The following is a 26,840-nucleotide window of genomic DNA, read 5'->3' as shown; positions in this document are numbered from 1 at the left end:
TCAAGCATTTCCTCCCCTAATGGAGATAAACAAACTTGGCCACTTCTACAGTAAGCAAAAGCATTAAGTCAATGGAGTATCAACATCTTATACCAAAGATGAGCCTGATTTTGCTGCACTCTCTGTACCTGCTAATCTAGAAGCAAACTAGAAACGAGCTACAGCATCATGGTAGTGTATTGTGCAAGATCCTCAGGCTGGTTTCGAAATAGTTTGATTAGCTTGCTGCGGCAGAAAAGCAGGAAGAACTTGTTATTGACATTTGAGGTCTCAGAGAATGGATTTTTTATGTACACTCTGACAATGAAGTGTTGGGAGTCTTCTATTTTTTATAAACAGATATTCAAAAGCTGGAGGATAGTGTAAAATTTTAAGAATAAATTTTTTGGCCTTAACTACATCAGAGCATTCCCTTAATTGTGCTGAACTTCAGTGGCATGAGTATTAACCAGAGTACTTGAAGAATGGTTTGTGAGAGAACAGGAAGTATATCATTATTCTTGATCAAATAGTATATACACAGACATAACTGGACAGGTCAAAAAGTGTGAGAGGTGTGTTGATATCAGTTAGTCGTAATGAAATCCTTTTAGGATTCTAATTTGCATACAGCCCACTGCAACTTTACTTGCTGAAAACCTTTAAGTAAATACAAATCTTTTAAGACAACCATCATGGTAGGGGGATGTGTATGTTCTAAAATCTGTACTTCATTGACAATTTTCCAGGCAATCATTCTAAATAATATTTTAAAACTTCAATATGTGGGCAGAAGATAAAGGAAAGTTTGGAGCAAGAAAGCCCATATTACATCTCTCTCTACTGAGAACATGTAACAGACTCTCATTGAGTTCCTTTAATCAGTTTTACAGCACAGGGCACCAAAAAATCCAGCTTGCACTCCTGAATGAAGAGATCGTATTTTCCACCACCTTTAGAAAGGTTTTGTTCCGCAAGCGAAAGTAAAGGTTCTCAAAAAAATCCATTTGCTCTATTATGTCAGGTGGTGAAGATCTGGCAATACTGCTGATTTACATAAAGTCAGTAAAAAAGGGGTGTATTGTACATACACTATATGGACAGTGACGGTACAAGCCCTATTCTCTTTATACAACTATTTTGCTATATATAAATATGATGGATTTCACACTGACAATTTTATAGTATATTTAAAAATTAAACTATACATAGAATGTATACACAATCCCAATCTTTGAGAAAATGAAACAGAAGGAAATACAGTACAAGTATCATTATATACTGGCCTGAAATTCTTAAGTAATTTGTTCCCTTGGCCTAAGAGACCTCCATGCAGAAGAACATAGATAAGGAAAGAGTAATGAAGTTAATGCAAGACCTACACAGTGGACTGAACTCTGCACTGATGCAATCACTCCTCTCTTATACAATCCAACTGAATAGTTAATGTGATTGCATGGAATATACATCAGCACAGAATTTGATCCTTTGTACAGCAGACAGCACAATGATCCCCAACATGATTGGTGCCACTAGGGATAACTGTAATACCAACAATATGCCCTAGAAATCCGTTTGTCAACTCCTGAAAGGAACAGAAACTCCTGTAGTGATGTTTCTGATGGAAAAATCATGAAAGCAAGGCTATATCAAAATGCTAGGCTTCAACAGTAGTAAGGTTCAAAGGAAGAATATAACAGTAAAAATCAGAATAGAGAGTCCAAGAGAAGCAGGGAATATTCTCTTTTGTAAAAATGGTGCAAGTCCAAGCGTGATATACCAGGCTTTTAAAACCTCTGCATTGGCAAATGAGTTCAGGCACCTAGGCCAAGAGGTCCAGTGTTTTGTTAAAGTCATCTTCCTTGCAGACTGTCTGCATGCCAACATATCTCGTGACATGACAGCAGTGTTAATACAGCCCTTAATGATAATTCATCCTGTTACATCTACTATATCGTACTGGTCCAATATATGAATATTAGCAGATGAACTCAGAAAATTAAGTGGCATCTTCAGAAAGAAAGGAATAGTTTATATAGGCTATTGCTACTAAACAAGGTTGCAGAAAAAAGGTAGAAAGCTCCTGAACTCTATCTAGTGGAAAAGATTCAGAAGTGTCCTCTCATAGACACTACTACTGAACTGAGAAGCCAAGACATTTAATATGTGCAGTGTGTGGTGTGATCAAAACGTAGCGTTTTTTGTTCACCTAAATGTTATGTTCCACACAGCTAAATAGTAACTGACTTGCCTTAGAATAAATTAGAGTCAAATGAGTGTTTTCAAAGTTACGTCCCTGAAAAACATCACATTCTCCATCACAATGTGTGTACAGTGGAGCAAATGTTGTCACAGTTACTAAGCACTGATGAAAAATTGGGAATATATTTGCCTTCCTAACAGCTGCTTCTGCCAACAGCAGGATTAGGAAAGCATCTTTATATCCAGCTCCAAAATCTAAAGAGTTTAAACAGGCAGTAAACATGGGTAATGTAAATCTGAAAAGCTGTCTGGACACTGGGAGATATCAGAAACAGTGGCCAACTGAAATATCTGTTTTCCTGGAGGTATTATCTGTTTGGAGGATTTAAGGTAGGGATGTCATAGGAAAAATGGAGACAAGCTGTTATTTCTGTATTGTGAACACTTAATTACAAAAAGGTTTTCCCCCTCTTGAAATATCCCAATCAGTACTATTTGCACACATACCTCGAAGAATTCTCTCCTCATGGCAACGTAGAAAGTCCCAGATTCTAACAGTGCCGTCGTCAGAGCATGTAGCAAATTTATTATCCGTGGGTGAGAAACTGTTACATGAAGACACACAGCAGGGGAAAGAAGTCAGCATTTAACAGAATATCTATGCTTCTCAGACAGGGCAAAATTAAACTGTAAGGTGTAATACATTGAAAGAGGCATTTTAACATAAGGGCCACTAATTAAACATAGTGTCTGCCATTTGACACATTTCCATCAGAAGACTTTGAATTTAAGTTTAGGATTTACTTCTGCTTTTCAATCCCCAGTCAAGTGGGAAAATCCAGAATTTATATTTAGCACTATCCTACCTATGACTGTACACAGCAGCACCTTCTCTGTGAGACCAGCAGCAACATGAAACTGACTTAATAGCAGCTGCAGCCCTAGACTTTCACACTGTTGATAGTGGTAAAGCGACACTGCAGAAGTACGGAGGGAGAACACTAAGAGTAAATTTCCTCTTCAGCCACAGGTGCCTTGCAGCAAGACAAGCAAAATTAAGGAAAGGTGGGGAATAGGAAGAGGCTACTGCTACTAGCAATTGGACTGGTTGCTGAAAAATTCTTATATAAAACACATTCCACACATATGAAAAGGAACAGAGGGAAGTTTTTCCCTTCTGTGAAAAGAAGTTAGAATTCTACAGCCATGGAAGATGCTTCCAAATTTATCAATATTGCTAGATGAAAGCCATTGGGAAAAAGTGTGGGGTTATTTAGCCATGTGATTAAGGTCAGACCATCTCCAGCAACTGACAGGCAGCCACTTCCTTTCTGGTGCAGCAAAAGACCAAGGAAGAGTCTCTGTTCAGTTAATTCAACAGCAATCCCCTTGAAATCCTGGATCTTTATGATCGGGAAGGGGCCTACTGTTGGAGAAATTCAGTGTATGGACATGATACACTAAACCAATAACTGCATCCAATGTACGCATGTCTTGTAAATCAAACTCTGTCAAGAAATCCTGAATCTTATCAGAGGGGAAAGCGGTGACCTCAATAGAAAGTGTTTCTGTGGCAGTGAACCTCTTATCACCAAGGGGCAGCACCCCAATCTGAAAAAACACTGCTTTAGATTTATTTTGGGTCTGCAGCTCCTCTTCAGGTTTACTTTAAACATTTCTTCTCTTTACACACCTTACTAAAAGATTCATTCATATTTACTTTAGAAACATCTTTCATATACAACTTACTGAGAAAATATCACTTAAAACTCCATTTTTATATAAAATATACATTTGCACAACTGAGGCATCAACACTGAATCAGGAAAATGTCCTACAATCTTCTTTTCAATGGTCTGCTTACAGCTTCAAAGCTTAAGAACCCATTCAATGTTAACATTAGACTTCTGGATGTGGCAATCTGTGTGGGTCTTCAGTATTAGTGGAAACCTTGGCCTCACCAAGCCAAGCAGTTCTTCACTTTATTTAGCTTTTTTTATTATTATTATTATTATTTTGTGAGAACTATGCAGGTGTTTTGTTTCTGAAGGTTTTATATTTTATTCAGTTAGATTATTAAAGACTGAATTCTTTATTTGGAATGAAATTGTTGTCTTACACAGTCCGTATAAAAAGGAATAACTGATACACATCGTCACCATATATAAATGAAAAGAATACCAGTGCAAAATGCGGCAGAAAAATACATCTCTAACATATTGCAGAGGCAGATACTGGGACAATACTATTTCAGAAAGTAGCCAGCAAAACGGTGAGAATGTGGTAACAAAAGAAAATACTGTGTTTACTTGGTGCATGAAGTTTCCCAGAATCTGACAGAACCCATGCATCTCTGCACCCAGAATACACTCAGAGAACAGTCTAATTATGGAAATAGGTACTACAGAAAATGGTATATTGTGTATAAACCTGGCCTCTCTAATCGCCTCCTTATGTGCCTGGAACATCTTGACGTTGTTCATGTTGGACTGCCAGTATTTCACATATCCCCCGTGGTCTGCTGTCAGCATCCACATATCATTGTGCGACCAAGTCATGGCCCTTACAGGGCTGTCGTGAGCCTAAGGAGTCAAAAATAAAACTTCTAACAAATACGTTCAAATGTTACCTAACCCACATGAATGCAAAAGTCAGTGAGAACATGGACATTTAACATTTATGACAAGGGAATAAAAGAAATGGAGAGTATTTAGATCTGCAAGCTCCTCAGGGAGAGACTATTTTATGTATCTTGCACAGTGCAGTGCAAAATTTACTTGTGCAGAGCTAAATACTTGCACTTTGTCTCCAATACTTAAAACATAATAAATCCTCATCATATTCCCTTGAAAACAAGTCAGAAATATTATCTCTATAATTCAGACAGGGAGATGCAGCTGAAACCATTAAACAAATTGCCCAAGATCACAACAGGAGTCAGGGACTGTGCAGGATAAGTACTCAGGTATTCCCTAGTTCTCAGGGCTGAACTCAGTCCACTAGCCCATGATTAGCATGTGGAGATGCATGACTACAATATTCTTTACAATCTCTGAGAAAGATGCAGACAGCTTGCTGGATGTAGTTACCTGTAATATTGTTTCAAAATTGAAAGTCAATCCATTCCACAAGGTGAACTCTCCACTAGAAGCCCCAGTGACCAAGCGCCTCCCTTCAGGAGTCCACTGCAAGAGAAAAACTGAATTAGACTGTATAGGCAGTGCCCAGCCACCTCTCCTGTATCCTTCAGCATTGTTAAAATAGAAATCCCTGCATGAGATTCTAAAGCATTTGGATTTATAAAGTGACTCTATACTGGAAGGTAGGAAGGAGGGGGTGGAAATCAGATATAGGATAAAGGGCTTTTCATCTCTAGCTCACCAGTTCAAATCCAGCCCAAAACATTAGTGACCAAGAGTTATCAGAAGGTGGCTGTCCAGTCACCTATGTGAAATGAGTTTGATGGCTTCAATTTAATTCTAGTGAACAGGTGTCTTCATCAAACATGCCACTACTACTAGAATCCTGCCACCCTTGCAGGCAGGCTAGTAGATTGCAAGGATTGAACGTGCATGGTGACTGAACTACTCTCTTCGTTTACAAAAAAAGTTTTGAGAAAATTAGACTGAAGGTGAAATACATACAAACCAAACAATGAATAAATTGATTAATTGTCCCAGAATCATTCCTAGGATCCTCTGTGAAAAAGGTGAGACATGTCCATCCAGATTTTGAAAAAGCCTTGGGGCACCCAAGACCTGGAATCCTGCATGATGGTTTTACTTAGAAACATTTCTAGTTGTATTATCTTGCCATTCTAATTTTATTAGAGACAAATATTTCTCTGTTAACTAATCAAGCCTGGGAACAAATCTTCTAGCCCATAATAATAGACATAATACTCACCCTGACAACAAACACCGGACATTTTACTTTATTGGTAGATGTCCTAACAAATTTTGTTGTTACAGCATTCATAGGGTTATTCAGCATTCCTATAGGAGGGACCAGCTGTAAGTGAGGAAAGAAAAGAATTTTAGCAACAATGTTTCAAACTGCATCTTGGGAAAGAAACAAAAAAAGTAGAGGCTCAGAAGGTTCATTTCTGGAAAAACAAGCGTTTGATTGTAGGAATGAATCAATTAAATATGTTGACAGTTTGAGATCGGCGGATACTATTTTCACCATCTCAGGAATGAACACACACACATATATCATCTCAAATGCAACTAACCTTTCAACATCTGAACTTTAGCGATTTCACTACACTAGAACAGGACTGAAAGAGTCCATTAACATTCAGGCTCTCTTCTTGGGACAAAAAGGGTCCGTTAGTGCAGGGGAACATATCATGAAGATGCCCTCTAAGTCTTAGTCAACTCTCAAGGGCAAATAGAGAACTTTGGTATACAGAGGCAGAGTCTTACTTTCCAGGTAGAAGAGTTTTAGTGTCTACAATAAGAGTTTCAGAAGCATATATAAAGATTTGTACTTACATCATTATAATATCCTGCATCAGGCTGGATTGCCCGCATATCTCGCTGGTCTCTCTGCCATACTCTATTCTGGAAAGAAGAAAATAGCTCCTGGTTATTATTATTGCTGTATTCCAGTGTTATTGAACAAAAAGTAGGAAAAATTATACAGATTGCATGTTTGGAAGTTTCATTATTCACTGCGTAAGTTTCAGAACAAATCCAGTACAAAATTTTGGGCTTCAGGAAACTAGTATATTTTACATTACATAAGATGAAGGAGGATAGAGGTAGATTATAAGAAACATGTAAAGCCAAAAGAATGGATTAATTTATAACACAACAGTGTCCAAAAGTGTGATTGGGGCGGTCATAAAAGTAAAGGGAAGGGTAACCACCTTTCTATATACAGTGCTATAAAATCCCTCCTGGCCAGAGGCAGAACCCTTTCACCTGCAAAGGGTTAAGAAGCTAAGATAACCTTGTTGGCACCTAACCAAAATGACCAATGAAGAGACAAAATGCTTTCAAAGCTGGAGGGGGGGGAACAAAGGGTATCTGTCTGTGTGATGCTTTTGGCGGGAACAGATCAGGAATGCAGTCTCAGAACTTCTATTAGTAAGTAATCTAGCTAGAAATGAGTTAGATTTCCTTTTGTTTAATGGCTGGTAAAATAGCTGTGCTGGATGGAATGTATATTCCTGTTTTTGTGTCTTTTTGTAACTTAAGGTTTTGCTTAGATACATAGATATTTAGGTCAGAAGGGACCATTATATGATCATCTAGTCCGACCTCCTGCACAACGCAGGCCACAGAATTTCACCCACCACTCCTGCGAAAAACCTCTCACCTATGTCTGAGCTACTGAAGTCCTCAAATCGTGGTTTAAAGACTTCAAGGAGCAGAGAATCCTCCAGCAAGTGACCCATGCCCCATGCTACAGAGGAAGGCGAAAAACCTCCGGGTCTCTTCCAATCTGCCCTGGAGGAAAATTCCTTCCTGACCACAAATATGGCGATCAGCTAAATTCTGAGCATATGGGCAAGATTCATCAGCCAAACACTACAGAAAATTCTTTCCTGGGTAACTCAGATCCCACCCCATCTAATATCCCATCACAGGCCATTGGGCCTATTTACCATGAATATTTAATTACCAAAACCATGTTATCCCATCATACCATCTCCTCCATAAACTTATCGAGTTTAATCTTAAAGCCAGATAGATCTTTTGCCCACTGCTTCCCTTGGAAGGCTATTCCAAAACTTCACTCCTCTGATGGTTAGAAACCTTCGTCTAATTTCAAGTCTAAACTTCCTGGTGGCCAGTTTATATCCATTTGTTCTTGTGTCCACATTGGTACTGAGCTTAAATAATTCCTCTCCCTCTCCGGTATTTATCCCTCTGATATATTTATAGAGAGCAATCATATCTCCCCTCAACCTTCTTTTAGTTAGGCTAAACAAGCCAAGCTCCTTGAGTCTCCTTTCATAAGGCAAGTTTTCCATTCCTCGGATCATCCTAGTAGCCCTTCTCTGTACCTGTTCCAGTTTGAATTCATCCTTCTTAAACATGGGAGATCAGAACAGTACACAGTATTCCAGGTGAGGTCTCACCAGTGCCTTGTATAACAGTACTAAAACCTCCTTATCCCTACTGGAAATACCTCTCCTGATGCATCCCAAGACCGCATTAGCTTTTTTCACACCCATATCACATTCATCATCACATTCATGACGGCTCACAGTCATCCTATGATCAACCAATACTCCAAGGTCCTTCTCATCCATTACCTAGAGGGATTCTCTATGTTTTGAATCTGATTACCCTGTAAGGTATTTACCATCCTGATTTTACCGAGGTGATTCTTTTACCTTTTCTTTAATTAAAATTCTTCTTTTAAGAACCTGATTGATTTTTCATTGTTCTTAAGATCCAAGGGTTTGTGTTCACCTGTACAAATTGGTGAGGATTGCTATCAAGCCTTCCCCAGGAAAGGGGGTGTAGGGCTTGGGGGGATATTTTGGGGGAAGACGTCTCCAAGTGGGCTCTTTCCCTGTTCTTTGTTTAACATGCTTGCTGGTGGCAGCATAGGGTTCAAAGGACAAGGCAAGGTTTGTACCTTGGGGAAGTTTTTAACTTAAGCTGGTAAGAATAAGCTTGGGGGGGTCTTTCATGCAGGTCCCCACATCTGTACCCTAGAGTTCAGAGTGGGGAAGGAACCTTGACAGGGGCCCATTGAATTTCATGTATTTATTCACTGAAAGTAAATGTTTTACTTAAAAATATTAGGAAGGCAGCGGTCCTGTGTTTAATGATGTTCTGCATTACTACAAGAGACACATAAGCCTGGTCTCTTGGTTTCTAGCCCAGAAAGAAATGTATACTCCTGCTCAGCCTCTTTAAGAGTTTTGGCTCTGCAGTGACCCCTCTACCTAATATGAGAGATGTGTTGATGGTCTCTAAAGTAAAGCGAGTTCCATCCAGTAGTACTTGCATAGAAAGGACATTTCTGTGGTCAGAGCACCAAGAGCAGACAGTGTAGTCAAAGGGATGGGGTTTGAAAGGCCAAAAGACAATAAAATTCACTTCCAGTATATATGGTATTCTATATTGCCAATCATAACAGTCTTCAATTATTAGACATGACAGGATTCACAGGTTGGCAAATTTAAGACTAGCACCCTACTTTAACTTGATATGGTGGGATCAATCAAGTTTTGACTGTGAATCAAAGTTTAAGCTAGAATTTTAGATAAATATTTTTGGCATGTAATTTCCTGACTGGGTGACTATGATGTGATAAAAACATGAAAGCCCATGCCACATCAGTTAAAATATCAGATCAGTTAAATATGGAGATCGGTTTTGAATCCCATGCCATCAAAAGTTAAGGTTCCAGGCTCAAACTGGCTCTAAATGTCACTAGGTGGGCACAGGAACCTGTTTTTCAACATATATACTTGTACATTTTAAAACATGTACCAACATTGCTATATAAGCAAGGGGTGTGAAAAACACACAAGCCCTACTTATACAGCTATGCTGACAAAACTCCTAGCATAGACGCAGCTATGCTGACAAATGATGGCTTCTGTCAGCGTAGCTAACATCATTTTGGGAGGTGGTTTCCTATACCAGCAGAAAAATTCCTTATATTGGTGTATGCTGCATCTATATGAAACCATTATGCCAGTATAAGCTCTGTTGTGTATACAGTGCCACAGTTACCTCTAAGACGATTTTAAAAAAATACTTAAATACAAATTTGAACTAAACACAAGTGTGTGCAAAGTTTCAGGTAAAAATCCTTAATTTCCCAGAAGTAAAAAGTGATACTGGACTACCAATGCGATGATTTTCTGTTTACCTCAGAGTCAGTTCTTATTAATTATGTGAGCTTTCAAAAGCAGCCCACTAGAACACTGCTATAAACTCATTTGTTCATTCTTAGATATTTTAAATATTACACCCTTAGCATATCTTGAAATTACTAGCAGCCGCATCTATTTCCTTTTTGTTGTCAAACTATTACAACTGTGGGCAGGCTACAATGGAATGGACGCATACAATTCATTATAATACTGTCTTTACAATTTGGCAGTTGAGGTTCTGCCAGCATTCCCATTATATATTTGGGGATTCACATTTTTCTCATAATATATTTCCTCCGAATTAATACTTGAACATGGCACACAAGGTCTCACCCTGGAAAAAAACACTTATAAAGAAACTTAAGAGACCAAGGGCGTGTCTACACTGGCAAGTTTCTGCGCAATAAAGCAGCTTTTTGCGCTCAAACTGCAGATGTGTACACACTGCCAAGCCACTTTGTGCACAAAAACTCCTCAGTTGCAGCGATGCAAAAAAAAAAAAAAAAAAAAAAAAAAAAGAGTCGGAAGGCTATTTGCACAGAGGCTCCAGTGCTCTACTGCCAGTGTAGAAACTTGACTGCTTTCTGCACTGTAAATGGCCTCCAGAGCTGTCCCATAATGCCTTAAGTGACCGCTCTGCTCATTGCTTTGAACTCAGCTTCCCTGGAGACATGCACCCCTCCCCTTTCAAAGCACCGTTTCTGACAGCCGTTGTGTGCTGTGCTGATCTGCTCTGGGTCACAGCTCAGGGAAGGAGCCAGGGGCCGATGTCAGGGTTTTCCCGTCCCCCAGGAATGGTTGCTTCCTGCCACTATCTGAACTTACAAGACAGCATACTGACACACACACTGTACCCCAAAAAAACTGACACACTGTACCCCAAAAAAACACTGTCTCTTTCTCCTTCCCCTCTCCATACACACACACTCCCTGTTACACACTCTTTCCCACCCCCCACCCTCCCTTTTAGTTGAAAAGCAGCTGGCAGTGTAGTAGGATGCCCATGGAACAATGGGATTGGGAAACCTGGATCATATGACACTGTGCCTGCCCCATGAGGCATTGTAAACCCTTCCCAAAGCATCCTGTGGCCAGTTGCACAGTGGGATAGCTAACACAATGCACTGCTGTCTTTGCCATTGCAAGAGCTGCTAATGTGGGGGTTTATTTCCAGCATTTTAATAGAAGTGGTATAACTTGTGGTGCAGAAACTTGACAGCATAGACATACCCCAAGTAATTTGGAAAGCCAAGTGGGTATTTTTTCTTGGAAAGATATCTTCCACAGTATTTGGTTCAAAGTAGCCTCAGCAATTAGGACTGCACAAGGTGGTTCACAGACTTGTGGTATGAGTAGCATATATTAGTTTTCTTCATTCAAGGAGGCAGCTGAATAGAAAATGACAACTACTTTTCAGGTGCCCAATATGAACACTCAAGCTTTTTTTATTTATTATTTCTCCCCACAAAGAAAAAGCCACAAATTGACAAAGAATGATCATATGAATCTTAACATAATTAACGTACAATTTAGGTCAGCTTGAATGTCAAAACAAAGTAATAAGATATGCAATTCTTGTCCCAAATCAGAATACACAGAAAAGCTTTATATAACAGCAAATCTTCCACTTCAAATATGCACTAAAGGTTTATTGTTTTATTCAGAAGGAGCAACATCTATCCACACTTCACTGAATCTGTACATTTCTGAAAGAACACTGTCAATTATACATAATCCCCAATTACCCAAACTACTCTGTGAACATACCTGAAATTTGAATAATCAGAGTTTCAGAAAACACTATTCAGACTTCAAACACAGTAGACTAGCTAGACTTACCTCCAAATATTTAATTACAGAGGGATTATAGTCTATGGTTTTCCGGTTCACAGCTTTTCTCATCCGTTTCCCATCAAAGGTGAGCTGCTGCATTGCCTGCTGCTGTGCAAAATCAGGTCTCTTGTAGAACAGCTGCCGAGGTGCCTGATGCTGGAACCTCGGCATATGGAAAAACCGGGGTGGGGAGCCAATTTCTGTGGCCATGGCGATCTTGTTTCTAAAACACTAAAAGAGGTAAAATATTAGAGAAATGCTGCAATTAAGATATGTTTCTGCTCAAAGTGTTAAAAAAATAAGGAGTCTATCTGGAAATCATTTTACTTGCTCATATAAACATGGTATATGAAAGTTTGCAAATCTATTCTCTGAAAAGAGACAAATAGGCACTTCCTATTCTTGCTTTGTCTCTCAGCAAGTACCTAAGTCAAATCTGTAAATTACAACTTTCAACTTCATTCAGTAAAGTATGGTTTGCATCTAAGGCAGAGAGGAATTTTCTGCCAAGACCAGTCACTGCACCAACCGTTTGTCCATGTAGCAGCTCGAAGCATGTTTCCCAGTGCAGACAGACATACATATGCTAGCTCAAGCAGAGCTAGCACATCTGTCTACCTATGCTCCTAAACAATCAAGACCAGAATAACTTGCTGAGACCAAGTCTTATATTTGCTTTTAAAGAGAAAATACAAGCCAAATTGTTGTACGTTTAGAGTCTTGAAATTGCCTAGCTGGAGAAAGTCAGTTTTAATTTCCTGATATTTCTAAGCAGTCTTAAAAGAAATACACTTTAAAAAAAATTAAACATTACAGAAGTCCTTTGAAACAGGAAGAAAATCTTGTTTTTAAAACACAAGTATTGTGGATCCATTCCACAGTGAACTTTTTTTTTTTAAGTCCTGTAAAGATCGAGATATTTAATGTTTAAGATTTGAGACACAGCTGGGAAGAGACATTTAGATACAGAAATAGGATTATGCCACTATTAAGTCTGCTACAGGCCTAGTAAAAGCACAACTCACTTTTGAAAACACACTACAATGCCACCACCTCAAATTCTCAGTTCAGAAGGGAGATTTTTCAATTGCGAGCCCTAACAATTTACCCTGGGTTCTGAAAAACCAATCTAGATTTCATACAAGAGTAGAAAACATGCTACAAGATCAAATTCTGCTTTCAACTACACAAATTATGCAAATACAGTTGCACAATTGAGGGTATAATCTTAAAACAGGATTTTATGCAGATATAACAGACATCAGAGTTTGGCTTACACTATCTTTTATCACCACTGATGATGCCTGTGTAGGAAAAACAGCTTGTCCTCAAGCTGCAAGGAAGACAGATTAACAGTGAAAAATAAATAAGGTTTTTAAAATCCTCAGTTTTAATAATTTGTTTATAAAACAGAAATTTTACAGTATGATTTAAAGTGTTCCCATAAAGTCTAAAGAGAAATCTGCCACAGGAGTACAGAAAGAAATAACATTTCAACTGCCAGATTTAATTTCACATGGTAAGTTCTGAACTCCACTAAATGAAAAAAAAAAAAATCTTCACATTTTACAAACAAACCTTAAGTTGGATAAGATTTACGCTTAATGTGTATAGGAAGACATCAAGATGTTGACAGTTTAAGTTTTTAAAATTTCTAGTTCTTAACCACTGGGATTCTTGAAACTTAAAACCATTTCTTTATGAAGTCTCCCTGGCACATACATTTTCCATTATGGTATGAACATACTACATTATGATGTTAGGATTGCTCCCAGGTAAAGGATGACCGCTAACACTGATCTTGCATCTTCAAAGAAAACCAAACAAGTTTTGGGGAAAGAAGGACTGTCAAGTAGCCAAATATCCAAGAACTTTATTTTAAAAAGGTAAATTTGGGACCTACCAACCTTTACTGTGTCCAACAAGTTTTAAGATACCTCAGGGACAATTTTCAGAGTAACAGCCGTGTTAGTCTGTATTCGCAAAAAGAAAAGGAGGACTTGTGGCACCTTAGAGACTAACCAATTTGTTAGAGCATAAGCTTTCGTGAGCTACAGCTCACTTCTTCAGATGCATATCGTGGAAACTGCAGCAGGCTTTATATATACACAGAGAATATGAAACAATACCTATTCCCACCCCACTGTCCTGCTGGTAATAGCTTATCTAAAGTGATTTCCAGCACAAATCCAGGTTTTCTCACCCTCCACCCCCCCACACAAATTCACTCTCCTGCTGGTGATAGCCCATCCAAAGTGATAACTCTTTACACAATGTGCATGACAATTAAGCTGGGCTATTTCCTGCATAAATCCAGGTTCTCACATCCCCCCCACCCCCATACACACACAAACTCACTCTCCTGCTGGTAATAGCTCATCTAAACTGACCACTCTTCAAGTTAAAATCCAAGTTAAACCAGAACATCTGGGGGGGGGGAGGGTAGGAAAAAACAAGAGGAAACAGGCTACCTTGCATAATGACTTAGCCACTCCAAGTCTCTATTTAAGCCTAAATTAAAAGTATCCAATTTGCAAATGAATTCCAATTCAGCAGTTTCTCGCTGGAGTCTGGATTTGAAGTTTTTTTGTTTTAAGATAGCGACCTTCATGTCTGTGATCGCGTGACCAGAGAGATTGAAGTGTTCTCCGACTGGTTTATGAATGTTATAATTCTTGACATCTGATTTGTGTCCATTTATTCTTTTACGTAGAGACTGTCCAGTTTGACCAATGTACATGGCAGAGGGGCAAAACTAAATCCCTGCAAACACATAACTGATTTATAGTTAGACGACAATTCTATTGAGGATATATAAGAATATTTTAAAATATTCATATGGAATAGAATCTAACTTAGTCTTTGCAAATTTAAGTAGCAAAAAGTAGCATATGCTTATTTCTACAATTAGATTAAGCAAACATGACTGAATATATACTGGGACCAAAGGCATTGAATAAGAATGTGCATTTTTAGAATTCATATCAGAAGAAAACTGCATTTTGTGTTACAACTGAAAGCAAAAGAACACCTGCAGCATTGGGTACGTAGGTTCACTTGGGAATCGGTGGGAAATCAAATAAAAGCTTCTGCAGCATAACAAAATAGAGGACTCTTCAAAATCCAGGCATCTTATCTAAGGTAGCTCTAATAGGCAGTCTATGGGATACCACTAACAGCATGGATGTACATGGAAAAGTCCAAATCCTAAGTAATATGCTCAAAACCCACCTTTAACTATTTGGAAAAAAGAGAAAGGAGATGCTAGAACTTCCTCATCCTATCCCCCAAATATTGCCTTAACTTCTCCTGACAACACAGAAGGGAACAGAATAAACTGACTTAAGGTGGATCAGCTCACTCTTTCAGATTTTACATCTCTTAAACTGAGTTAACAGTACAAATTTCAAAGATCAGCTTTTTATTAGTATCTCCAAGTACACCACCACCACACCACAAGTTTAGAAAATTTATGGCAATTCATGTGCATATTTAAAAACAAGTTGTTAATTTTTTAAAAAGCAGGCAGATTTAATAAAAGTTGTCATTTTCTATACAGCTCTGAAGATAGTTGAATAGATGTCGCAGTACAGAAATGGAAAAAGTGAAAGAATTTCAGAGTAATATAAAATATTTTCCAGATCTCTTCTAAAATACTCACCATAATGAACAAAATTCAAATATAAAGAAGTCATATACTTTTACTCCCCAGTAGTCAATGCAAAATCAAACTCCCAAGCTACAATCGCAAGAAAGTGGAAAAGAGGTCCACATACCTTCTGGGACTGCCCAAATATTTTTGTCAGAACTTTGCGGCGGGGCGGGGCGGGAGGGGGAGACGGGGACACACGACTGCAATGTATACTTTGATAAAACCCAGCTTGTTTTCAGAAACACTCCCAATTTTATTCAGAATAAACAAACAACAGCAATGAGAAAGCAGTTACAAATGTGACTAAACATAAAATATGAGATATGAAATGGATCACAGCTTGCATTAGACATTCCTAAAACCAGCATGAGGAGTGTATGGCTTTTATCTATGTTGCTGTAACACACAAACATCAAGTTAAGACTAAACTGTAGGTACATCTAGAAAGATGTAATTTTGGTATATACCTAATTCCCTCCTTGCCTCCACCATCCTTCTCATATCTTGGGAGCCTAATCTCAGTGTTATCGTCAACTTTTTACTACTACATCTAGTCTTTTACTAATCCTATATCTTCTTCCTTTTTTATATTCCAAAAGCTGTTTCTTCACTCTCCTAATTATTAAAAACATTATCCATATCCTTGTTATCTCTCACCTTAATTACGTGAGCCTTTCCACCTGTATAGCTACACATGCTTTACAGGTTTGCAAAAATATTTCACTACTTATTTTGTATAAAACTAGCTATTCATAAACCTATTCATCTACAATATACCAAATACATTGTTTTTACCCATTTAATACCATATTGAAAGTTTCTCTACATGTATAGGTATTTTACAGATAAATACAAAAACATTTCAGAAAAGGAACGGACAGTTTCTTTTTCTCAGTTCAGCGGTCAGATCATGAAACAATAGTCCCTCAGGAGAATCCAGTTCAAAGTGATCTAGAACATTACCTCTTTTAGGCATAAATACTGGTCACCTAATTTTCAAGCAGTCAGTATTTTACTAATCTTTTGCTAGGAGATGGGAATCCCTTGGCATCAAAGAGTAGTTCAGACAGAATATCCTAAACTTTAATAGTGTTGTTTGCACTTGCTGTAAATGCATAACAAAACTCTCACCTGTTGCCACCAGGACAGCTAGAAAAGAAGTAGAACTTTGTTTTGCCCTTGTTAAAATATTCTGTCAACCTTTTCTTTAATACTTCTAGCAGCCCATGCTTCAGAGCAGGGACATGAAATATGGCAGGGGGTAGCCCTTCCATCAGGATGTGTTTTTTGCTGTCTTTATGAAAAAACATCCTAATTTGAACTTAAGCCTTTGAAAAGCTGTAGTTCACATGCACAGTTGAGATTTTAGCACCTAAAAAATCTTCAAAGATTCTGCCCTCACCAAGCAAGATCAAGCTTTTCACAACTCCTAACGTAGACCACACTACACATGAGCTATCTCCACAAAGCTACTGACTGCGCTCCAGCCAAGGGGAACAGGGTCAAAGCTGGCTTTTCACCCTGTAATGAGTGCTCCAGAACAGGGCAGGAGGCTGGTCTCTCCTGGGCTCTTGATGTCTCTTCACCACCACCACACCCAAAGCAGTGACACCCAGGCAGCAGAAAAGAGGAAGCTGTCAGATTTGAAGGCAGAGGGGAGGAGTAGTAGTATATTGGTACAAGGAGTTTGGTGATGCAGGAATTGGGAGGGGGCAGGAAGAGAAATTTTGGCTAGGAGACTGGGAACTGGGTGGGAGGGTAGGAGTGGATGAGCAAGACGACTGGGAGCCAGTTAGGGAAACATGAGGGGACTGGGAGTCAGTTGGCTGGGGGAAGGAAAAAACACATATCAGACAAGGAGACTGGGACTAGGAGCCAGGGGAAGGAGAACAGACACAGATCAGACAAAGACCTGGAGTGCAGGGGGAGAACTGGGACTGATTGGGCAAAGCAACTAGGACAATCAGCCAAGGAGAGGGTAGTGGGGAAGATGGAAGTTAGAGGAGAAGCCCAAGGAGGGAGCTAGCAGGGAAAGACACACTGGATGAGGAACCCAGAGGGAAAGACTAGGACTGGCTGGGCAAGGAGATTAGGACTGACTAGGTGAGACTGGGACTAGCACAAGAGCCAGGGGTGAGAAGAGACATGTCTGGGACAGGTTGGAAAGGATGGAGTCAAGCTTGGAGGAAAGGGCAGAATAGTCTGTGTCTGCAAGAGAGCACTCCCTGAGAGCCTGAACCCAAGATGCCCAACCATCATCATCCCTCTGCTATCAGCAAATATCTGTGAAGCCCATTTGCAAAATGTGCCTCTCATCCACTCTCTAGCGCTGGCCCAAGGAGGACGACACTACCACCACCACCAGTTACTCCACTGGCTCATCTGGCAGACTTCTGTGCAGGGAATCTAAAAGTTCCAACCCTGCTGTGCTGACCTGTGTAGGTGTCAATATGATGCCACAAAGGAATGCTTGTGTTTGCTTTTTAAAAAAGTTGGAAACTTAATGTAGTTTTCATGTAAGGTAAAGAATATTATCAAAAAACAGCATGCCATTACATAATTGAAGACTGTATCATAATGCACACACACGAAGGGATCAAATTAAGGTTGCACTATTTTGGCCAAAACTACTAATCCTAATTAATTAATAAACTAAACTAAACCAAAATAAACCACTCAAACAGATCTAAGAGTGTTCACACAGCCTCTTTTTGCAACAAATTGGCTAAATTTTTTTAAAATCACACCTTACATTGAATTGTTTGAACTGTCTCATGCAGACAAACCCTAACTCTTGAAAAGGAGACATCCCTGTTTATGCTTGATCTTATTACATTTTTTTAAATGGCTCCTGCAAAATTTAAAAAATCGGTTACCTACCTCTTTAACTGTTGTTCTCCAAGATATGTTGCCCATGTACATTCCAATTAGGTGTGTGCGTGCCACATGCATAGCAGCCGGAAAGATTTTCCCTTAGCAATACCTGTCGGTTTGGTTTGGCACCCCTTGGAGTCGTGCCTCCATGGCGCTGAATAGAGGGCCCTGCTGACTTGCCGGCACTTCAGTTCCTTCTTGATGGTTGCTCTGACAAAGGGATAGGCAGGTGGGTATTGGAATGGACATGAGCAACATCTCGAAGAGGAACCATTATGAGAAGTAGGTAACCGTTTTTTCTTCGAGAGATTGCTCATGTCAATTCCAATTAGGTGATCACCAAGCCTAAATTTTGGAGGCGGGTTCAGAGTTCAAAAGGTTTGATGACTGTAGCACCACTCTGCCAAAGGCTGCATCATCTCTAGCCTGCTGAGTAATGGCATAATGCGAGGTCCAAGTGTAGATTGAGGACCGTGTTGCAGCTCTGCAGATTTCCTGGGTCGGAACCTGGGCCAGGAATGCCACTGACGATGCCTGTGCCCTCGTGGAGTGTTCTGTAAGGGGAGGGGCAGGTATTTTCGCCAGATCGTAGCATGACCGGATACAGGACATAATCCATGATGAAATTCTTTGGGAGGAGACTGGAAGCCCCTTCATTCTGTCTGCTACTGCGACAAACAGCTGAATAGTGGCACCGTCCATTCGGTATAGAAGGCTAACGCCCGAACATACAACAAATGAAGTTTTTGCTCCCTGCTGCTTGCGTGTGGCTTGGGATAGAAAATTGAAAGAAAGACATCCTGGTTAACATGAAACTGAGACAACCATAGGAAGAAAAGCCGGATGCAGTCTAAGCTGAACCTTGTCCTGATAGAACACCGTATAAGGAGGCTCAGATGTTAGAGCCTTGAGCTCAGACACTCTCCTGGCCGAAGTTATCGCTACCAGGAATGCCCCTTTATATGATAGGTAAAGCAGAGAACACGTTCCAAGTGGTTCAAAGGGCGTCCCCATTAGCCTGGAAAGGGCCAGGTTAAGGTTCCAGGCTGGGATCAGTTGTCATATGTGAGGGTATAGTCTGTCAAGACCTTTAAGAAAACTACCTACTATCAGGGTGGCAAAGACCGACTAGCCCTCCATGCCTGGATGGAAGACGGAAATGGCAGCCAAGTGGACCTTTACTGAAGACACAGAAAGCCTTTACCACTTTAGGTGGAGGAGGCAGTCCAATATCATGGGTATGGACAAGAGTGTTGGAGACAGGAGATATTGTGAAGACCAAATTGTGAATCTTTTCCATTTGGCTAGGTAGGTAGCCCTAGTGGACGGTTTCCTACTGCCAAGGAGGACTTCCCTGGCTGGACCCTAACAAGCCAGCTCCATGGGTGTAGCCATGGAGCTTCCACGCCATGAGGTGAAGTGAGTCGAGGTTCGGGTGCTGGAGTTGGCCGTAATCCTGAGTTATCAAGTCCAGGAGCAGCAGCAAGGTGACTGGGTTTTCCATGGACATTTGCAGGAGAGATGTGTATCAGTGCTGACGGGGCCAGGCAGGCTGTGGCTCCCAGTATCTCCAGAGCTTCCTCTCTCCAAACTCTGAATAACACCTTGTGGGACAAGTGGTAAGGAACGCGGCCGTGATGGAGCCTGAGCTGTGATTCCAGAAAGAGCAGAACTGCAGGCACTTCCTGTTGTGTCACATGGCAAACAAGTCTATCTAGGGAATTCCCCATGGTTGGAAGATGTTGTTCACCATCCAGGCAGATGGACCACTCCCGGCTGTGAAAAGACCTGCTGAGATGGTCCGACAACTCGTTCTGAACTCCAGGGAGATAAGAAGCCTCCAGGTGTATTGAGTGAGCTATGCAAAAGTCCCACAGTTTGAGGACTTCCTGGCACAGGGAAGAGGAGCACGCTCCCCCGTCTGTTTTATATAAACATTGCTGTTGTATTATCCGACATGACCGAGACACACCTCCTTTCCAAGTGAGCTTGGAATATCTGGCATGCCAGATGGACTGCCCTCAACTCTCCAACGTTGATGTAAAGTGAGAGCTCCGCTTGGGACCTGAGGCCCCAAGTCCTGTGCTCCCAAAGGTATGCAGATCCAAGGAAGGGATAATGAAGGCCAAAGAGACCATGCAGAACTTCAGCTTCTTTATGAACTTGTTGAGGGTCTCGCTGATCTCGGATGGGCCTGAGACCCACCTTTGGCTTTCAGTATTAGGAAATACTGGGAATAGAACCCCTGGCCCTTCAGCTCCTGAGGGACCTCTTCTACTACCCCCACCATTAGAAGTGTGTGCACCTCCTGCATGATCATAGATGTTGTGATCATAGAATATCGGGGTTGGAAGGGACCTCAGGAGATCATCTAGTCCAACCCCCTGCTCAAAGCAGGACCAATCTCCAATTTTTGGCCCAGATCCCTAAATGGCCCCCTCAAGGATTGAACTCACAACCCTGGGTTTAGCAGGCCACTGATCAAACCACTGAGCTACCCCTTGTGAAAAAGATCCCTGAAGAGGGATACAGAAGGGGGAAGAAGGTGAACTGGAAAGAGTATCTCCTTTCTACCATACGAAGTACCGAGTGATCTGATGTGATTCGGGCCCACACAGGGTAGAAATGGGGTAGTTGGCACGAGAAGGTAAGGAAGGATGGATCCAGAGTCCGGACTGATGCATCGCCCCCAGGCACACCTTCAAAAGTTCTGCTTTTGGCCTGAGGACTGCGTCATCTACCCAGAGCCCTGAGCTGACGAGGGGGGGAGGCCTCCTTCTATTGTTCCTATAACGCCTCCTGGAAAACTCCTGCTTGTTCTGCTGGTGGTAGAAACGAGGCGGGGGTTACAGCTTAAAATGCTTCCACTGCATAACCGGAGTATGCAGGCCAAGGGACTTCTCTGCCTCCCATTTTTTAGGGTATAGGCCCCTGTGTGCTTGGTGCTCCCAGTCATTCGCCGCCACTACAGCTAGGGAGTCTGGTGGGGGTGGGGAGTATAAAAATGTTCAAGCCCCTTAGAGGAAACAAAACATTTTTGTTCAGTCCTCTTCACTGTTGGTGATAAGGAAGCCGGGGTGGGGGTGGGGGGGTCTGCCACAGCATCTTGGTGGTCTCCTGAATAGTTTTTATAAGTGGTAGGGCAATGCCAGAGAGACCAGAGTCTCAGTGACTTCTTCAACCTGGATCCTCAGGTTCTGGGCCACTCTGCCCAGTGGCTGCTGGAGTACCCTACTGTCCTCCAGCACAGGGGCTGTCGAAGTTCCTGCTACCGCCTCATCAGGCGAGGATGAGGACGAGACCCTAGCCAGGAGCGGGTCCTGCTCTCTGCCCTTGGGGGTGACGCGGTGCTGGGTCTTCATGTGCTACAAGTGGTGGGGCAGCCAGTGCAACTGGTCCTGCACAGAGGTGCCATACGTACACAGGATGCCAAAGCCACTAACCTCTGTGAATAGGACCCTTGGCTTTGGCCCTGGCTCTGAAGGAATGTCCAGGGAGTGCAGAAAGGCCTGGGCTGGAGCCAGCCACAGCCCAGGCCTTAGAACCAGATGGAACTGCTGTCTGCCTCTATTTGACCGGGACCGTCAACTGTACCTGCTTCACCTCGAATGCCAGTATTCTGCCTCCGACTCTGAGGACTCACTGTAGGATGACCATGGGGGGCAACGCTCACCGGTGCGGCTCCCCTGTCTGTTGGTGGAGGGTACTGGCGACTAGTGCCGAGGGAATGTCCATCAGCGCAGTACCATTGCCAACTTGCCTCTGGATGGCACCAAAGGTCTCGCAGGCGCCACTGAGACAGAGCTCGGTGTCCTGTCACGCCAAGGAGGGAAAGGTGGTGCCATGAAGGCGATGAGCTCTCTGGCTGCCTCAAACATTTCCAGTGAGGAAGGCAACTCCAACTGCTCATGACCTCCCCAGAGAGGAGAGTGTTGGAGGCCCGGACTCAACTGGTCCTGTGGCGGAGCAGGAATTCAGTGGAGCCTTAGCAGGCAGTGCTGTGCTTACATGGCCTGACATGAGTCTCATGGTGCCAGATTCCTTCTGTCCTGGTCTGGGTGTGGAGGAGCACCCCCATGAGGTCTTTTCTTCTTGTGGGCACCAGGGACTGGGAATGGTGCCGCCCATTGCCCAGCACGGAGTCCCTATGTGGGGAACTTCGCCGGTGCCAAGGGTCTCTGTCAGAGTCCTTCCTTGGTGCAAACCCATTCCTGAGAGCTGGAGCACTACGCACCAATGCCGAGGTGCTCAGCATTGGCTCGGCTGACCCCGGGGACAGAGGCTAGCTTCTATGAGAAGGATCTTGAGGCAAGGATCCTTCTCCTTCTGAGTCGTAGGGCGAAATCCTCAGCAGATCTTGTAGGGGTCCTTTCAGTAAGCTTCCCCCAAACAGGATATGGGGAGAGAGGGGGAGGTCACTCCTGCGCACAGACCTGCCACACGCTTGCCACACTTCAATTATAAATACTTGGGATTTAAACCCCGGGGACCAAGGCATGCCCCAGTACCAGGGGAGAAGAGGGGGAGGGGAGTACCCCCAGATTAAATTCTCTATAGATCTAATCAAATTAGATTACTAAACTACTACTACTAACACTATTAACTATTTACAGAAGTTGTCTGCCAAGGGATAGAGAAGGCTTGCCAAAGCAAGCCAAAAACCCAAGATTTCCGGATATCCGTCACAGGCGGTAAGAAGGAACTCAGATGGCAGTGGGTCGGCCCTATATTTAGCGTCATGGAGGCATGGCTCCAGGGGTGCCTGAACTGACCCAACAGCTACTGCTAAGAGAAAATCTTTCTGGCTGCTGTGCATGCGGTGCTCGCATACCTAATTGGAATTTACATGAGCAATCTCTCAAAGAAGAAATCTTATTCCCCATGAAGTGTCATCACTGACAGATTAAACTGCCTTGTTTGCCTACTAGTCACCCATTTAAATTTCACTTCAGTTATGAATACTTGGGATAGTACTCTGCTTTTGCCAAATAGAAAGTTATGGTAGAGCAAGAGGCTGCACTGCAGGAGCACAACAGCCCAGTTACTCAGCTGAGCCCTAAACTCCCTGCTTTCTTCCACTGCTGCAGCACTTGTAGTGACCTAGACATATGCCCTTTTCAGTTGCTCTTTTATCTGTCATTGGGAGGGAAGGGAGAAGACAGGATTTAAAAAAGATCCCCCACAACCTTGCTGGGCTGTGTACTGTTTCTTTAAATCTGTCGCAGGAAACCAGACAGTAGAGGCTGGAGAAGGTTCTAGGCAGAAGCTCTAAAGCACAGAAAGTGGAATTACTAAACTATCTGTATTGCAGTAACGCCTAAAAGCCTCAAGTCATGGACCAGGACACAACTGTGCTAGGCACTGTTCATACAGAACAAGACAACCATCTCGGCCCCAAAGAGGTTGCACTCAAAGTATAAGAGGACAATACTCGTAAGGATACTATTTTCTTTATGCTAAAAAAAGTTTTTAGAATCCTCAGTTTTAATAATTTGTTTATAAAACAAATTGCACACCTTTAAAAAAAAAACCCTTTCTGTGATTCTTCACATGTCAAGACAGACAGTTGTCCTTGAAACTGAAAACAGTTTACACTTCTACTGTGACTTAACTACATTCTAGATGGAGGATCTATTTCCAGCTTATAAGGAGGAGTCCCTTTTAAATGTTTCCCTCGCCCCGTCCTTGCTTCTATAGCCAGGTCTACTCTAGAAACTTTTGCTAGTACAATAATGTCTGTTACAAGTGTGATTTTTGTTACACCATTTACATTATTACAAGTGAACACTAGAGTACTTAAGAAACTAGCTGAAACAATCTTGGAACCGCTAACAATTATCTTTGAGAACTCATGGAAGACAGGGGAGATCCCAGAGGGCTGGACAAGGGCGAAGTACATATCTTTAAAAAGGGCACAAAGAGGACCCAAGGAATTATAGCACAGTCAGCCTAATTTCAATATCTGGAAAGATACTGGAACAAATTGTTAAACAATAAAGTTGTAATCACCTAGAAGATTATATGGTTAAAAGTAATAGCCAATATGAATTTGTCAAGAACAAGTCACACTGAACCAGCATAACTTCCTTCATTGACAGGATTAGTGGTCTAGTCAGTGGATAGTAGGGAAGCTGTAGACCTGATATATCTTGATTTTAACAAAACTTCCGACAAAGTCCCACACATTATCATAAGCAAACGAGGGAAATGTAGTTTAGATGAAGTTAGTATATGATGGGTGCACAACTGGTTGAAAAAAAAAAACACACTCAGAGTAGCTATCAGTGGTTTGCTGTCAAACAAGGAAGATATATTGGGTGGGGAGAGTACATGCTGTTCAATATTTTCATTAATGACAGATAATAGAATGGAGAGTATGCTAATAAAATTTGCAGATGACACTAAATTGGGAGGAGTTACAAGCACTTTGGAGGACAGGATCAAAATTCAAAACAACCTTAAAAAACTTAAGAATCGGTCTGAATTCAACAAGATGAAATTCAATAAACCAACTGCAAAGTACTAAACTTAGGAAGGAAAAAAATCAAAAGGCACAACTGTGTAGGCAGTAATACTGCTGAAAAGAATCTGGATCACAAATTGAATATGAGTTAACAATGTGATGCAGTTGTGAAAAAGGTTAACATTCTGGGATGTATTAACAGGAATATTGTATGTAAGACTCCCAGCACTGGTGAGGCCTCACCTGGGTACTGGTATCCAGTTCTGGATACCACTTTAAGAAAGATGTGGAAAAACTGGAGAGAGAATCAAGAGGAAAGCAACAAAAATGATTAAAAGGTTTAGAAAACCTGATCTATAAGGAAAGGTTAAGAGACTGGGCATGTTTAGTTTTGAGAAAAACAAGTGTGTGTGAGGGGGAACCTTATAACAGTCTTAATGTAAGTTAAGAAGAGTTGTTATAAAGGGGATTGTGATCAATTGTTCTCCATGTTCATGGAAGGTATGACAAAAGACAGTTACCTTTTCCGTAATTGGTGTTCTTTGAGATGTTGCTCATGTCCATTCAACTTAGGTGTATGCGCTCGCCACATGCACCGATGCCAGAAGTTTTTCCCTCAGCAGTATCCGTAGGGGACTGGCTCCAGTGCCCCCTGGAATATTGCGCACATGCCGCAGTATATAGGGTGTCACTGGTTCCCCCTACCCTCAGTTCCTTCTTGCTGGAAACTCCAACAGTGGAGGCCGGAGCTGGACATTGTCCTTATGTACGGCAGTTCTGAGGTCAGGGTTTGCAGTTCGGAGACTTGCCTCGCTGACACAATCGCCACCAAGAAAGCTACCTTCCATGATAGGTGAGCTTGAGGCCAAAGGCTCAAAGGGCGGGCCTGTGAGCCTGGACAGAACTAAGTTGAGATCTCATTGAGGGGCCAGGGTCTGGAATTGATGAAAGTCTCTCTTGAGGCCTCTGAGGAACCTAAACGTCACGGGACAACACTGTCTGCCCCTGGATTGGCAGATGAAAGGTCAAAATGGCCACCAGATGTACCTTGATAGAGGATTGTGCCAGGCCCTGGTTCCTCAAATCAAGCAGGTGGTTTAAGATTGACTGCACCGAACAATACAAAGGGGAGATGCCCTGTTCAGCAGCCCAATGGGAGAACCTCGTCCACTTTGCCAGGTAGGTGTGCCTAGTCAAGGGCTTTCTACTCTCGAGGAGAACCTTCTGGACCCCTTCTGAACAGGCCCATCCACCTGGGTTCAGCCACACAACATCTATGCCATGAGGTGGAGGGACACGAGGTTGGGGTGCAAGTGTCGACCATGATCCTGAGACAGCAAGTCCAGTTGGTTCGGCAGGGGCCAGGAAGGGATCATTGACAAGCTTGATAGCGTCCCGAACCAGTGCTGGCAAGGCCACGCAGGGGCCATCATGATAACCTGCACAATGTCTCTCTTGATTTTTGCTAGGACCTTGATGATGAGTGGAATTGGAGGGAAACGCATACATCATGCTTCCTGCCCACAGCAGGAGGAAGGCGTCTGAGAGGGAGCCCTTGCCCAGGCCCCATCTGACGCAAAACCTGTAGCACCTCCTGTTCTGCCTGGTGGCAAACAAATCCCACTTGGGGAGTTCCCCACCTATGGAAGATTATGCCAGCTACCTTCGGGTGGAGCACCCACTCGTGGTAAGAGGAGAAGTCCCTGCTTAGGTGATCTGATAGCGTGTTCTTGGCACCCGGAAGGTGACACTTCTAAACAGATTGTGCAGTTGATGCAGAAGTCCCAGAGATGGAGTGCCTCTTGGAAGAGGGCCAAGGATCGTGCTCCCCCTTGTCTGTTGATACAGAACATCACGGTTGTGTTATCCGTCAGGACTCGGACCACTCTGCCTGACAGGTGAGGTAGGACCATGAATGCTCTGCACACTGCCCTAAGCTCTTTGACATTTACGTGTAGCGTCAATTTCTCTAGGGACCACATACCTTG

The 26,840-nt window shown here is 42.1% G+C and overlaps 1 protein-coding gene across 4 annotated transcripts in view; it reads right to left on the bottom strand.

Annotated features, from left to right (window-relative positions):
* WDR33 (WD repeat domain 33) overlaps nucleotides 1-26,840 on the bottom strand; it is a 106,748-nt gene that overhangs the window by 61,570 nt on the left and 18,338 nt on the right. For all 4 annotated transcript variants that reach the window (XM_073360150.2, XM_073360147.2, XM_073360151.2 and 1 more), the window contains exons 2-7: nucleotides 11,870-12,094; nucleotides 6,678-6,746; nucleotides 6,088-6,192; nucleotides 5,271-5,366; nucleotides 4,612-4,763; nucleotides 2,689-2,786 (exon numbers count right to left, since the gene is read on the bottom strand). In XM_073360150.2, the coding sequence (XP_073216251.1) occupies nucleotides 2,689-2,786; nucleotides 4,612-4,763; nucleotides 5,271-5,366; nucleotides 6,088-6,192; nucleotides 6,678-6,746; nucleotides 11,870-12,073 (724 nt within the window). In that variant the 5' untranslated portion in view covers nucleotides 12,074-12,094. The remainder of the gene's footprint in view (nucleotides 1-2,688; nucleotides 2,787-4,611; nucleotides 4,764-5,270; nucleotides 5,367-6,087; nucleotides 6,193-6,677; nucleotides 6,747-11,869; nucleotides 12,095-26,840) is intronic.

The sequence above is a fragment of the Lepidochelys kempii genome, chromosome 9 (assembly GCF_965140285.1).
Source record: "Lepidochelys kempii isolate rLepKem1 chromosome 9, rLepKem1.hap1, whole genome shotgun sequence".
Lineage (NCBI taxonomy): Eukaryota > Metazoa > Chordata > Testudines > Cheloniidae > Lepidochelys > Lepidochelys kempii.
This window is presented reverse-complemented; position numbering and strand designations above follow the sequence as displayed.